Genomic DNA, 14,202 nt, shown 5'->3' on the forward strand with positions numbered 1-14,202 from the left:
GGACAGATGTCATAACCGATACCAATTTCAGGAGCGCCTCATCGTGTGAACCTGTCTGTTGGCATGTCTGTTTTAGGAGCCACTGCTACCAAATACACTCTGTGTTTTTCTTCAACTGTCTTCAATGTGGTCCTGAAAACATGAACATGAAAATAACACTTTCAGAAAAGCTGTTCACTTTGTTACTTACTCCTGGACCACGATGCAGGCACGTGTATAAAGGACATAAGAAGAAGACTGAATATGAGCTGGGAATTGTAAATTGTTCACAGCAGCAGTAAAGTATATTTGTTTCATTTCTCTTACATAGTGATAATGCAATTTTAAGACAGTATGCAAATGAACTGATGTGCACAATAGGTCTAAATTTATAGTCATTCCAAGGTGGCCGACTGGGTGGTTGGGGGGCAGAAGACTGGGGGAAGAAACTGTTGAACAGTTTGTAGAACCTGCTCCCGGAGAGGGGTGTAAAGTATGTGAGCTCTGGGATGACTCAGTGAAGCTTGTGCATCTCATTTCCCTGAAACTCATCAAGCCACAATGAAAACATTAATGAGAGGTTGAAATGAAGCTCCTTTTTTAATAATTTAAACAGCAGATAAAGGCATCATTCATCATGTCTTCTGTTCTTTACTCCTTTTCCAAAGCTGCTTTCCTGATCTATTAAAGACACACATCAACATTTAACGACTGAAATCATTGGCAGTTATTTTTGCATTCGCCTAAATGCAAAATTTGCAAAAATGTGGGGAGGAGAGTATTTAAATGCGTGATTTAGTCATGTTTGTAGCAGTCAGTTTACTCCAAAATGCACCATTACTTAAAGTTGGAAAAAATGTTATTGTGCGCTTTATTTAGCTGCAGTAGTTGCTGTGAGGTATGCCAGGTAGTTATCCAAAGAGCATGTAATTGATGTGGGTGGATTGCTTCAAACTGTGGGGGCTTTGGTTTTTTCCACTAGCTCTTAACCCTGAATATTTGGAGCATAGCCTCGGATGTTCCTGGTCTTTAATAAATTGTTATTTTAATACAACACAATGGAACTTAATGTGGAGTCAGAGTGAGAACATTGGCTCAATGCAAAACACTAACAAGCAACTTGGGCTCGATTAAAAAGGCAGCAATATTGTATGAATCTTACAATGTGTCTTTCAGGTGTCACTGAGCGTAACTGATGCCCACAGGTGGAGCTAGATTCTTTCCTTCGACTTGGAATTGTCAAACCTCCCATACAGACAGAAAATTAGAGCGAGGTGTTGAAAGATTCTGGAGAGAAATGGATATAATATTTAAGATTTCTTTCTCCCTCAATGGTTCTGCTTGTTTTTGACCTTCCAGTTTTCTCTATTTTTGTTGTATTGCTTCTGTCCTTATTTGAATTAACTGATTGCAAATTGTTAGTAAATAACCTACAGAACAGTTCCTTCAACACAGTTTTGCACTTTGTGCATTATGCTAGTAAATCTTATGTGTGCTCTTTGCCGTATTTAATGGCAGATGGGTCAATAAGCTCATCTCCAGATGTCAGAAAACTGCACTGGATAACGATGCATATTCCTTTGCACTTCCTTTTGTGAGAAACTTAACCAGTGAGTCCAACTGTGGAGTAACAGAGCTGAATATAGATGTTTCCAGGATGAGCTTGTAGAGTGTGTTAGAAAAAGAACAGGCAGCATGGGAATAGAAGAAACGGAAGTAGTGAAGTTTTTATCAGCGTGAGTAGCTGAGGAGCCTGAGATATAGCTCCGACAGAGACGGGGTCATGAAGAGGTTCTTCACCAAATCAAGTTTCAGATGAGCTTCAGCTCTGCTGTCCTGAATGAACTGAGCTTTTCCTCCACTTGAGTGGCAGGAGAGAGAGAGGAGGGTCAAGGTCAGGTGAACCGGCCAGTAGTTTCCCTCGGGGAAGGAGATCTAATTGCCAAGTACTATCAGAGTGAAGGGCTGCACTGTGGTCTGAAGGTGCAGCACAAGTCGGATTCTGTTTCATCATATTCAGACGGGGCTGACATGACCTGAGGATCTCTGATTTGTAATAACTGTAGATACAAATAGCGACGTCTGTCTCATTCGCCCTGTCTGCGTAGTTTCAGTGAGATCACCTGAATGAAATTACAGTCTTGATTATTATGAAAAGCCATCCTGTGCAAATGAAAGTGTCAGTAATCTCAGGCTTAATTTGCTTTCTATTAAAGTCTAGATGTAATAGCCTCAACCACCGTCTTCTTTGGGTGGTTCAGTTACTTTTCTCTTTATATTATAAGTGGTTTCTTTTAAACTTGAAGGGATTTAGCAACAGATTTGCTATTTTATTAAATGTATAGGTGTTGAGTGAATCATCTGTCCTGAGTTTAGACATTTTTTTTCTACTCTGAGGGACTGTGTGGAGAATTATCGTATTGGAAAAGTGACAAATAACACTCTCTGTGTGCTTGTCTTTTTATCTGATCTGTGTTTGTGCAGCGTGCACAGAGCACAAAGTTTCAGGTCGTTCGACAGAGCGGTTCTCATCATACTTTGGCTACAGTTTGGTCCCTCTCTCGTTACCGGTGTTCCCCCTAGTGACTGCTCCACTCTGTGTGTAGGAGGAGAGTAATTTCTGGGTTCCTAAGGGGTCCAAAAACAGCAGCCCGGGGCAACGCTTTGGTCTAAATGCACTGTTCCATCCACTCCATAATACATCAGCATCTTCCTTTGTCCACATTCCCACCTCTCTACCAGACTTCATTAAATCCAGACTGATTTAGCAGCTCTGGGTGGCAAACGATGCTGAGATGTCTGCCTCAGTAGAGGGAAAAGTAAAAAGAAATCGACGTGTCATTTTTTTATTTTTTCATCTCTAGTTTCTCTGTAATTCAAATTTTATCAATTTAATCATCTAAGAATGATGATTATGAGGAAAATGAACCACACACAGACTTGTAACAAACCAGCTATCCACCAAAATGAAATTATTCTCAATATGAATATTTATGCAGGCATTCTAGTTAATCACATTTTGAAAACTACATTTCGGCTTCACTTGTGTTATCTCAGTGTTGGCTGCTCATTTATTTCTTTGGAGAAATGTCCCATTCATTGGTCTGGTCAGGATTTTTTTTTGTTTGTTTGTTTTTTAAGATTTTGGTGGAGTTTTTTCTTTTTCTTTTTCTTCTTTTGTGCCTTTTCTCTTTTCTCTTGTTCCACTTTGCTTTGTGTCTGTACCACAGAGCCCAGCAGTTAGCTGTGGTACATACAGTGTTACATAAATAGACAGAATAGAGAGATTGCAGAGCTTGTAGGGTGTTTGTGGCTCACTAAAGAAGCAGCTAATGCATCCGTTTTTGTCATACAATTGAACGATTAAGGAAAAAGATGTAAAAAGTACATATTTATATAACATATATACAATTTGTGACCAGATTAAGTTTGTCTTGCTTCTGTTCCAAGTGCAAGAAGTCAGAACTGGACTACCAGGGAGAAATCTAAACATGGCAACCATGCTGGGAGTGGTCCAGCAGTGCATGAGAGGAATGCAGTCTTGAGGTGGGAGCTGCCCAAATTTTAATCAGATGAGGTGTTTGATTTTTGGGAGTGTGCAGAGTCATAAAGAGCTGTGCTCTCAACCCAAACTCTCCCTCAAGACAAAGTCAGCATGTGAAATTGCAGTCATTAATTAAGGAAAAACACAATAAACCACAGTTAACTTAAAGTCAGCAGGAGTGAGGCGACAGGATAGAAAAATTCAGATTCAGCCGAGGTACCTGAATTTGGAGGTTGTGACAGAGGCAGCTGCTGCAGTATTCATTCCACAGCTGAGCTCCCCTGAATGTAATACGTCCGATATCTTCACATTGTCACGTTAAATCTCGCACTCAGTCTCTTAGAGAGGTATTAGCAGCATATTGAAATTTCAGAACTCATGAACATGCCTCTCATAATGCTGCACAATTTTCATCTTTCAGAGTCTAAAAGTTTTACTTTTTAGAGCTGGCGCTGCTGAGCCTGCAAGCACTTGCCTCTTTAAAATGCTTCTCGTGCTGTTGGTGACTTTTGCCCGTTTTTCCCTCCCTAGGCCAGAGTCACAGACCTCAAGTCCTGCGTCATCGTTTTGAGGATCCTCAGAGACATGTGCAACCGGCTGCCTGTGTGGCAGCCTCTCAAGGGCTGGGTAGGTGACGGCCTCAGAATCAGAATAATGTTTGGCGTAGATACATGGAAGATGCAAACTGCAAGCTTTATTTTAAGTTTGTCCTTTAAAAGTGCTTGGTATGTGTGACGCGTAATAAACTGCCCCAGTAACAGAATCAGGACTGTGACTGATTTAGTTCATCCTTCGCTGAGTGTTTTGTGTTTGTTCGTCCTCTGCAGCCTTTGGAGCTGATCTGTGAAAAGGCCATAGCCACCTGTAACCGGCCGCTGGGTCCAGGTGAAGCCCTGCGCCGCGTCATCGAGTGCATCGCCTCAGGGATTCTTCTCCCAGGTCAGCAGTCATTTACACTTTCACTCTTTTCTCTCTGCTGCAATTCAGAAGCCACAGCTCATCCAGGAATATCTTAGTATTCATGAAGTCATATAAAATCTGATGAATACCTGAGAGAAATTTAGAGGCAACTCAACAAATACAGAATTCACTGAGAGGTATGCACTATGAGTTTAAGAACTGTGGCAAATATCTGTAATATATAGACTTAGGATAAAAAATAATCCCAGTTTTGCTTATATTTAGTTCATTCATTTAAACCTGAGCATGCACTGTTACTCTGCAGTGCTTACACACCTGATAACAGGTGTAAACTGTAAACTATCAGAACAGAAATCAGTCCGGGAAAAAAAAAAAAAGCAAATAAATCTACAGAAACTGATTTTCATTCAGAGTAACATAACATTACATTGCATACAAAAATAAAATCTTCAAACAATTCAGCTGCATTGGATTTCATTTGTATAGTTGTCAACTGTCACCTTGATGTGCTTTATATTGTAATGCTAAGACCCTACAATATTAGAAAAAAAGCCCAAAGATGACGTGATGCCCTAAGCACGTGGCGACAGTGGGAAGGAAAAACTCCCTTTTAACAGGAAGAACCCTCTGACAGAACCAGGGTTAGGGTTAGAGGTTAGAGTCACCCGCTGTGCCCCGTGGTGGGAGGAAAGAGGAGGGAGCAGAGAGAGGGCAAAAGGCAAGCGATGGGAGTAATTTACTAATAAGTGCATAAAAATGTTTTTGCCCTGTGCAAGAAATAAGAGAAGGAGAGCAGGAGAAATTCCAGCTGAAGAAACAGAAAAAAATGGCATTCAAGGAGACAGTGAGAAAGAGAGAGCGAGAGAGGGGCTTGGGCTAAAATAACTGAGGTGATGCAAAGAATGCAAAAAATTGAATTAATCGGATACAGAACATTTTTGACAGGAAAAAAAAAAGTCAGCTGGACAGAAAAATGTCCAATTTTAGACAAAAACAAAGGAAGCAGGTGTAGCACAAAAGAAGCACCTGATCTGGCAGAACAAGAGAAACTCACTGTAATCGTTTAAAAGAAAAAAACACAAGTGAGATTTTACCTGAGAGTGAGTGGTATCCAGTAAGGTCATAAATGTTTAAGCCATTTCAGGTAACATTTGATGTTCACCAAGAATTAATGCATCACATAGTCCAAGTGAAACAGCTCCCGCGCCCTGGATTTTTACAATACTGTAAGGTACAGAAGACACTTGGAACTCGTTTTCCTCGAGAGTGCGTGGCACATCACTGAGGATCACTCAACTCAAAGATGTGTCACAATACATGTCGACTTGCAATCTCACCAGACATATTTACAGTCTTATTGAATTTGTTCTCGTTAACGTCAGGGAAAGAAAGATACGAGGCAATAAAGTGGAAAGTTTGAATACTCTCTCCAAAACAACAATATAAAAGATCAAGTGTGTGTGGTTGCTTCCTAAGAGTCGCAGCTTCCGCATGGAATTCAATCGCTGCAGTGCGTCTTTGTAAATGACACTTGTTTGAATGACACAGTTTTTCATCGATTGCTGTCCCCAAGCATTTATTTTCATTTACAACCTCAATCCAGTCACCATTAATGTGTCTTCCTTGCCACTAAAAGAAGAAATAATTGTCTTTGTTTTCTCTCTGTTTAACTGAAGAGACACAGATTTGTATTCACATTGTGCATTTGTTTGTGAGTGAGGCCCAGTGATGGAAAGGGTTAGCAGCAAGATGCAATAAAGCAATACTTGGGTAAAAGGCCCCCAAAAAAAGTCAAGAAGAAACCCAAAGAGGACACAGTGGAAGTGGATAAGCATAACAGGTAGATACAATGGCCAACTACCGCAGAGATGGGCAGGAAAACCAGCAACACAAAACAGCCAAACAAGACAGGAAACAGAGACATGAAGAAAGAAAAGCAGAAGACATCAGGAAAGGATGAGGACAAAAAACTATAAAGATGAACACAGCATCAAAACTCCTCAGACGGTTTTAGGACTTTGAGTTTTGCATGTGACATCATGGAAAATCACTTCAAGAGGTGTTTGCCACACTGGATGTGATAACTGTTAGCGGTATCCAATAACGCAGGGGTGGGCAATTCCAGGCCCCGAGGGCCGGTGTCCTGCAGGTTTTAGATCTCACCTTGGGTCAACACACCTGAATCACATGATTAGTTCGTTACCAGGCCTCTGGAGAACTGCAGGAGCTAATTTAGCCATTTAAATCAGCTGTGTTTGTTTAAGGACACATCTAAAACCTGCAGGAACACCGGCCCTCGAGGCCTGGAGTTGCCCACCCCTGCAATAACGCGTACCTTGTTTACATAGAAATTATTGCTGCCATGTTTTTTGGCCTATATTCTGCTGCACTGCTGCATTCATCAAGAAAAGAAAGAAAATCTTTTTTTTATCACTTTCCTGCTGATTTGGATAAAAGAATGTGGGGGCTAAAAAAGTCTGATAGTCATAGTATCAGTTATAAGTTGTTTCTGCCATCCATCTACCAGCCTCAGTCCTAAACTGAAGTCCGGTTCTGAAGTTGGTCATCGTCAGCAGATCATGCTGTGACCCTCCTGTCTCTGGACAGCTGACAAGAGCCGGCTAAAAAACATAATGCTATGTTTATGCAAGCTAATTTTAACGTTATGCTAACGCCCTAAAACTCTTACTTTTCCTGTGATAAACAGTTTGATTACATTCTCACAGCACATGCTAAGTTCACGTCCACGTTAGATCCACTCCAAAAAAGGGTTCAGTAGCAGCGGGGAATAGCAGTGAACAGAAGCTAACTGATGGAAAATGATGGATATTCTCAACAATTCGCCTCAGTATCACTCTCATCAATCACAAATGATCTACACGGACTTGTTGAGAATGTTAGGGATAATACGCAGAGCCATGTCAATATCAGAAATTTCATAAACATCAGTTGAATACCTGAGCAGTGACCACTTGATCCTGTGACTACAGTTCCAGGCAGAGTCCCGTGACTGAGGCTTCTTACTCATCTTGACACAAAATACTGATAAGCCTCCAAACTTTTATAGGGCTTCAGATCTCATCCAGTATAATTTGAGGGGTTGTTGATAACAAAATGATGAAAATCGTGAGGCGTGAAGTTGGGAAGAGGGCCAGGGTTGCACTTCACAACATGAGTAAACACCCTCAGAGGGAGTAAATAAACATCCATCCTCAGCTCCTCCTTTGCCCAATTTCTCCACATAACGAGCAAAACGCTTACCATGAAAGTGTTTTACTTCCTCTGAGAGAAACACTTGTTTGTTTACTCGTGGTTGCCATAGTTTCTCATCGTTTCCAAAATGGCCGACAAATTAATGTCGTGTGGTAAGCTGTGACGTATCTGCAAGACCTCAATAGGTGGTTTTTCTGCAATGTAATATCTTTACATATATGGTCCTAACATTCATGGCAGGCTGTGGAGTGCACTGTGATGCGTTCACGGTTTCCAAACTGGGGCACAGAGTCCCAGCGGGTTCACAGCAGCATGATTTCATTCAGTTAAAATTGGTGATGGAGTATTTTCCTGAATCATGGGAACATTTATCCCCGGAGACTCTGTTTTCATTTCCGTGCAGTCCACATGAAGAAATGTTTCCTATTTACCTCCAACAACAGAAATATGTTCTCACGTTTATTTTTTCCACCGCTGTTCGCTGCTGTGTTTGAATGCTTCATCTGGGAAAACTTCAGCTCGAGCGAGTTCGTCCTTGTGATGATGTCACTGGACTTTTAAATTTTGGCTCCGAAGTTCCTTCAGCATTGAGTGGAGTTTGTTTCATGAATGCACTCGGTCACTGATGAGTTATTATTCAGTCTGTGCACATTAAAGTAAGGTGAGCTTGTTTGTAAAGCACCTTTCATGCACTGAGGTCTTACCGAGTGCTTTACGTGAGGCATAAAAAGCATTAAGGCAGCAGGAGAATAATTTGTGTTTACCTGTTGAGTGAAATAAAGTTCAAAATGTCTGACTGTTTTTGTTTTGTTTTTTTCTTCAAAGGGGGTCCAGGAGTTCATGACCCCTGTGAGAGGGAGCCCACGGACGTCCTGTCTGACCTCACCGCCCAGCAGGCCGACGCCATCACACACAGCGCTCAGGTCAGTGAACATGTTACCCATCCGCCTACTATGATGACATCACGGTTTCCTCTTCCTGCAGTGTGCATGCTAAGCTCTTCAACCCACAAAATTCAGAATGTATGTCACTTTTTTTGACATTATTTTTTCCCCCATCCATTTCAGCTGCTGATAAGTGAGAGGCAGGGTACACATTGGACAGGTTGGCTGTCTGTCACAGGGTTAACACACAGATACATCACCATTCACACTCACATTCACACCTATGGGCAATTTAGAATCACCAACCTAACCACACGTCTTTGGACTGTGAAGGGTAGGTGGAGTATCCGGAGAAAACCCACACAGGTACAAGAAGAACATGCAAACTGGATCTGAGCCTTCTTGCTGTAGGGGAAGAGTCGACTAATTCACAGCTTAATTGATCTTTGGTTTGGCTTTGGTTTGCTCATTGTGTATCACTTTGTAGTTGAAGACTCGTTGCTAAAGGAGATTTCAGGCTCTGGTAACCATAGGCATATATAGTATAGGCATAATTAACCTTTTAATTCAGTTCTGTTTTATTTATATCGCATCAAAGCACAGCAACAGTCACCTCAAGATGTTTTATATCATAAGGTAAAGATCCTACAGTAATACAGGGAAAACTCCAACAATCAGATGACTCCCCTGTGAGCAAGCACTCGGCAACAGTGGGAAGGAAAAACTCCCTTTTAACAGAAAGAAACCTCCAGGAGAAATAGGCTCAGGGAGGGGGAGCAGTTACATAATAATGAGATGAGTGTGGAGCCTGGTCCTGCATGGCTTTATAAGACAAAGTCTTTATGTTGTTAATAAAATAAATGCAGAATTTCACTTGAAGCCGGTGAAGAGAAGCAAGAATGGGCTGACGTGAGAGCGCTGACTAGTGTTTCTGGAACAGCTGAAAGACGAGCTCGGGAGGACTAGAGAGAGAGAGATCCATGTGAAAAGTGAGTCACAGTAATCGAGACGGGAGAAAATCAAAGTGTGTAATAAAAGTTCAGAATTACTGGATGACAGTAGAGGTTTGATTTTTGTGATGTTTTTTAGATGAAAGAAACTGGAAGTGCTTTGAGATGTGAGATTCAAAGTTGAAATGCTGGTCAAAAATAACACCAGGCGTCTTAGCAGAAGATCTGATATTGCTCGCAGGCGGGCCGATGTAATGACTGACCTTTTCAGAGAAACTGTCAGGCTGAACACCAGCGCCTCAGTTCTGCCAGGATTGAGAGGGAGCAAGTTTAAAGAAACCAATTAGTAATAGCAGTGAAGGAATCACTGAGGTAGGAGCGGATGTTGAGTAATGGTAGTAATTACTCAGTAGATATCATACTGATATCTGTTTTTATTCACATAAAGGTACCGATTTTTTTAGTATTTTAGCCATCTGCCCCATAGTGCAGGACTTTTCCCCCTCGGGTGGGTTTCAGTGTGTTTGTATAATACTGTTTGCTCTGTGTGACAAAGGCGTTACTACTACACAGTAACCACATTCTTGTTAACCGGTTATCTGAAATTGATCTGAGATTACTCAGTAAATATGACAAAATGTCTCATGTGTAATAAGATGAAGGCATGATGAAGCTTACAACATTCTGCAAGAACAGACTTTGAGCATATTTTACCTATTAGTATAATATTCCTTCAGTCGAGCCTTCTGAAGGAACAGAATGTTTTATTTTGAAGGAAAAAAAGACACAAACTGTGGATTTAGTGAGCCATTATGTCCCTTTTGCACAATGATACACAGTGAGGTCCGTTAATTTACAAAAATTGTGTCATTGCCCAAAAGCTTATGAACCTAACTGTGCTTACACCATAATATTATATTACCCCCTTTAGCTCAGCCAAATTACTCTCGCTCTTTGACCGTAGCTGTAAAGAAGTTCCCATTCATAATATGCTGTTTGCTCCTGGGGGATGAACTCCATGTCTCACCTGTGGGCCACAGCTGTCCAGGTTTTTACTGGTGCTGCTGAAAATCTCCAGTTTCATCGAGTCTGGGATGAGAGAGAAGTAAATTTTTTTTATTTTAATTTTTCTTAAACACTAAATCACTAAAAGAAAGATTAAAGTTAAGTTGAGAATATTTCCGTATTTTCAGAGATCAATGACGTCCAAACTCTTTCCTCCCTGGAGGTGAATCAGTGCTGCAAAACCACAGATGTTCTGAATTTAGAGATCCATTTTCCATCTAAGACACTCTTCTTTATGGATGTTAGCTTTACATCTTTCCCTCTGAGAAATTCCCTTCCTGCTTTCCAACTATAAAACCAACCACAGACACTGAGAAAAATCAGTTCATGTGCCAAGAAAGAAAAAGTCAGACTCAGCCATGCAGCTTGTGAGACCTTGAAACATCCCACTATGGTGTGTTTCGATGCTCCCCTCCACCCACTGTATGAAAGTCAGCATTTTTTCCAGTAAATCGGACATGTAACACTTCTTCCCGCTACACCGATTGATGGAGGGTTATTTAAAACGAGTCCTGGGCCTCCGCCGGTGGAGCACCGAGCTCATGTCAGCACTATAAATAGCTGAGTGTCCACAGAAGCACAGTCTCTGACCTCAGATAAGCAACCCCTCAGTGCTGCGGAAGCTTTGACAAACTGGCAGCTTAATTAGCCAGCTAATGAGCGTGGGAACACTCTTCCTCATCTACACCCACACCAAGACTACTACAACTACTACCACCACCACCGCTGCTGCTCCACACGAAATAACGAAATCTGGCCCCGGGCAGAAAGTGTAGGCTCAGCAGTGAGAAATATAAAGACATCCTCATCTTCATCTTTGTTTTGCTTTCTTGATGAAGTGCAAGTCTGGGAATATATTTTTCCCCATTTCCTCCTTTGTTTGTGCCTCGTCTCCATAATGCATGAAGTTTCTCCCAACAGAATTAGTCGGTTTACACAAACGGCGAGCAGCTCGCTCAAGTTTCCCCGATAATTACAGCACATTGATCTGAGAATAAATGGCCCTGCTCTCCTGTGAGTGCAGGAGGGTTTCTGTGGCGTTACCACCGCAGTGATGTGCCCTTATTCTGTCGGCTGTGTGTGTTTCAGCATGCGTTACGCCTCCTGGCCTTTGGACAGCTTTACAAGGTCTTGAATATGGATCCTCTGCCAGCCAGCAAGCCCTCACCAAGGCTGTTAGAAGGTGCGTGCAGACTTGTTTGTGCTCTCTGTTTTGCAAGTTTATTCGTTTCCCTGTTTTTACCTTTTTTAAATTCATTTTTGAGCCCTCTGTTCAGATACAGTCCTGGCAGCACTAATAAAAACAGCATGCTTAGACGGCATGTGCGTCTGAGTGGGCAGTGTGATGTTTTAAGTGCTCTTTCGTTTCCGCTCTGCAGGCGGCTGTCAGAAGAGGCTCCGGGAGGACATCGGGTCAGACGACAGAGACTTCATCAAAAGGATGAAAGGTGACTTTGACCGTCAACTCACCCGTATCGAAGAATCACTGCTCAGATGATCGAAATCCTCTTCCTCTCACTTCTGAGGTGCAGCTGACACTTAGATTCAGGCTGATACACGTGGCTGGCTGTAGCTTTATATTAAACAGAGTTTATTGCTGGAAGCTCGAAGTCACACAGGAGAAAAGAGCAAGACTCCGATATAATGAATATTGATTAAAAACCTTATGTTGTGTGCTGTAATTTAACTTTAAAGTGGCTGAAGGGGCTCATTTATTAACCCAGTCCATATGTTTCTCTATGCTCTTGTGATATTTCCAAACATAAAAAAGTTTCCTACATCAATTTACTTCCCATAGTCATTTAGACAAATTGGTCCATTGGTGTGCTGGTGGGTTTTTATAAACTTTATCAGGCTTTTGTTGTATTTTCCACATCTAAACTCTTCATTGCAGCCTTAAAACAAGATATCCTTCAGTGCATGAAGGATCTTTTCAGGGATGTTTGCATGTTTAAATATTATATCGCTCGTCCTGATCTCTGTGTGGATGAACAGTTGGTAGCTTTTCAGGGGCAGGTGCAGTTTCAGGCGATACATCCCTTCTAAACATGCAAAGTATGGCATAAAGATCTAGTTGGAGCTGTGATCCTAAAACTTCTTTCTGCATAAGAAAACTGAAAGCGTAATTCATTACATCATTATGAAAAGACAAAGAAGGAATATAAAGAAGACTGTGTAGATATGATACAACATGAACAGAGCTGCTAAACTAGTCGGCTTTCTTGAAGTCATAATTTATCTGAAAAATGCTTAAATAGAAGACAAAAAGAGACAAAAACACATATGCATACGTGTAATTATTGCAGTAAAACCACAGTCAGACACTTGCAGCACTGTGAGTACATGTGAGTGAAAGTATGTGTGTAATGTGAAAGTTCAGCATGCCTCTGGTTTCTGGAGCAGCAGGGTAGCTGGGTTAGATTTATTATGAATTTATTATTGTTTTATATTTTACTAATGTTATTTTTATTGCATCTTATAACTATTGCTTTTTGGTCTTTGCTTTCTTTCATATTATTCTGGCCAAGAGCCACAGTGAGGTTCTGGCACTTCTTGGAAACGGCTCATCAAATATTAATTATTTATACAACTGTAGATACCATATGCAGTGCCCTCCAAAAGTAATGCACAATAGTTAACTGCAAATTGTGTTTGAATATAATGATGATCATAATTTGGCTGAGATGAAAGTTAGAGACTAGCTTCGGCGTTTATTTAAGACCATATAATCATTGGATGCAGTGATAAAACCACAAAGCCTCAGCTGACTTACATTTTTAAGCTCTTTTGTTCACGGTCTTCTTCTGGAGTTTTTGAAGATTCCGTTTTTAGATCATTGTGATCAAAACTCAAAACTAACACAAAGAGCAAACATCAACTTTGTTTCAAACTGACTCAAATTTTATGAGGAGCGTCGTCAAAGCTGGGTCTCCAGATACAACCGAGCGGTCTTCAGCGGAAGAACAAAGGCAGCTCGTCAGGCGATGAGCGAGACTGGAAGCATTTTGCTGTTTTGCTTTGCACCAAGAATTCATTTCCCACTCGGAGACTGCCAGCGCAGAGTTTTGCTGTAATGTCCCCGTACCATCTGATGGAGAAAACTCTGAGGAAATGCTCTGAACTGGTGCCTCTGAACTAGTACCTGCCAGCGTGCAATCTCGTGCCAACACAAAGTGCTTTGAAAACACTGGAGTTTTTTGGCCATAACAGCACACTTTGTACTCACCACGCGTCTGCTTGCCAGCTTTGCTTCTCTGTGACTTTGTCCACTTCCAGAAAATGAAAATCTGATTGAAGGATCATTGCTTTGACCCACTGGAGGTGATCCAGCACTCGTCACAGAGGTACAAGAGGGCATAAATGAATGATCTAAAAATAAGCCGCCACATTGGAACCTGCCAGATTTAAGTTAGATAGATGTTTTTCTTTTTCTTTTTATGAGCCCATTCCTGGAACTTTTTGGATCACACCTGAACATTCATGAGTTAACTTATGAACCAATGTGAAAGTTTTTTTGTTTTTGTTTTTTTACTTCTTGTGGATAAACCCATTTTTATCTTTCTCTTTTAAATTTGCCTTTTTAATAATGATTCTTCTTAATACTAAGCTGATTTTTATTCATTCAGATTTTGTTTAAACAGCGTTT

General features: G+C 41.1%; 1 protein-coding gene across 2 annotated transcripts in view; it reads left to right on the forward strand.

Moving 5' to 3' along the window:
* LOC102799146 (spermatid perinuclear RNA-binding protein-like) overlaps nt 1-14,202 on the forward strand; it is a 94,876-nt gene that overhangs the window by 60,465 nt on the left and 20,209 nt on the right. For both annotated transcript variants that reach the window (XM_087849443.1, XM_006797691.2), the window contains exons 7-11: nt 4,055-4,150; nt 4,351-4,462; nt 8,483-8,580; nt 11,646-11,739; nt 11,936-12,004. In XM_087849443.1, coding sequence (XP_087705569.1) covers nt 4,055-4,150; nt 4,351-4,462; nt 8,483-8,580; nt 11,646-11,739; nt 11,936-12,004 — 469 coding nt within the window. The remainder of the gene's footprint in view (nt 1-4,054; nt 4,151-4,350; nt 4,463-8,482; nt 8,581-11,645; nt 11,740-11,935; nt 12,005-14,202) is intronic.

This window comes from Neolamprologus brichardi, chromosome 12 (genome assembly GCF_056152115.1).
Source record: "Neolamprologus brichardi isolate AB-2024 chromosome 12, ASM5615211v1, whole genome shotgun sequence".
In the NCBI taxonomy this organism is placed as follows: domain Eukaryota; kingdom Metazoa; phylum Chordata; class Actinopteri; order Cichliformes; family Cichlidae; genus Neolamprologus; species Neolamprologus brichardi.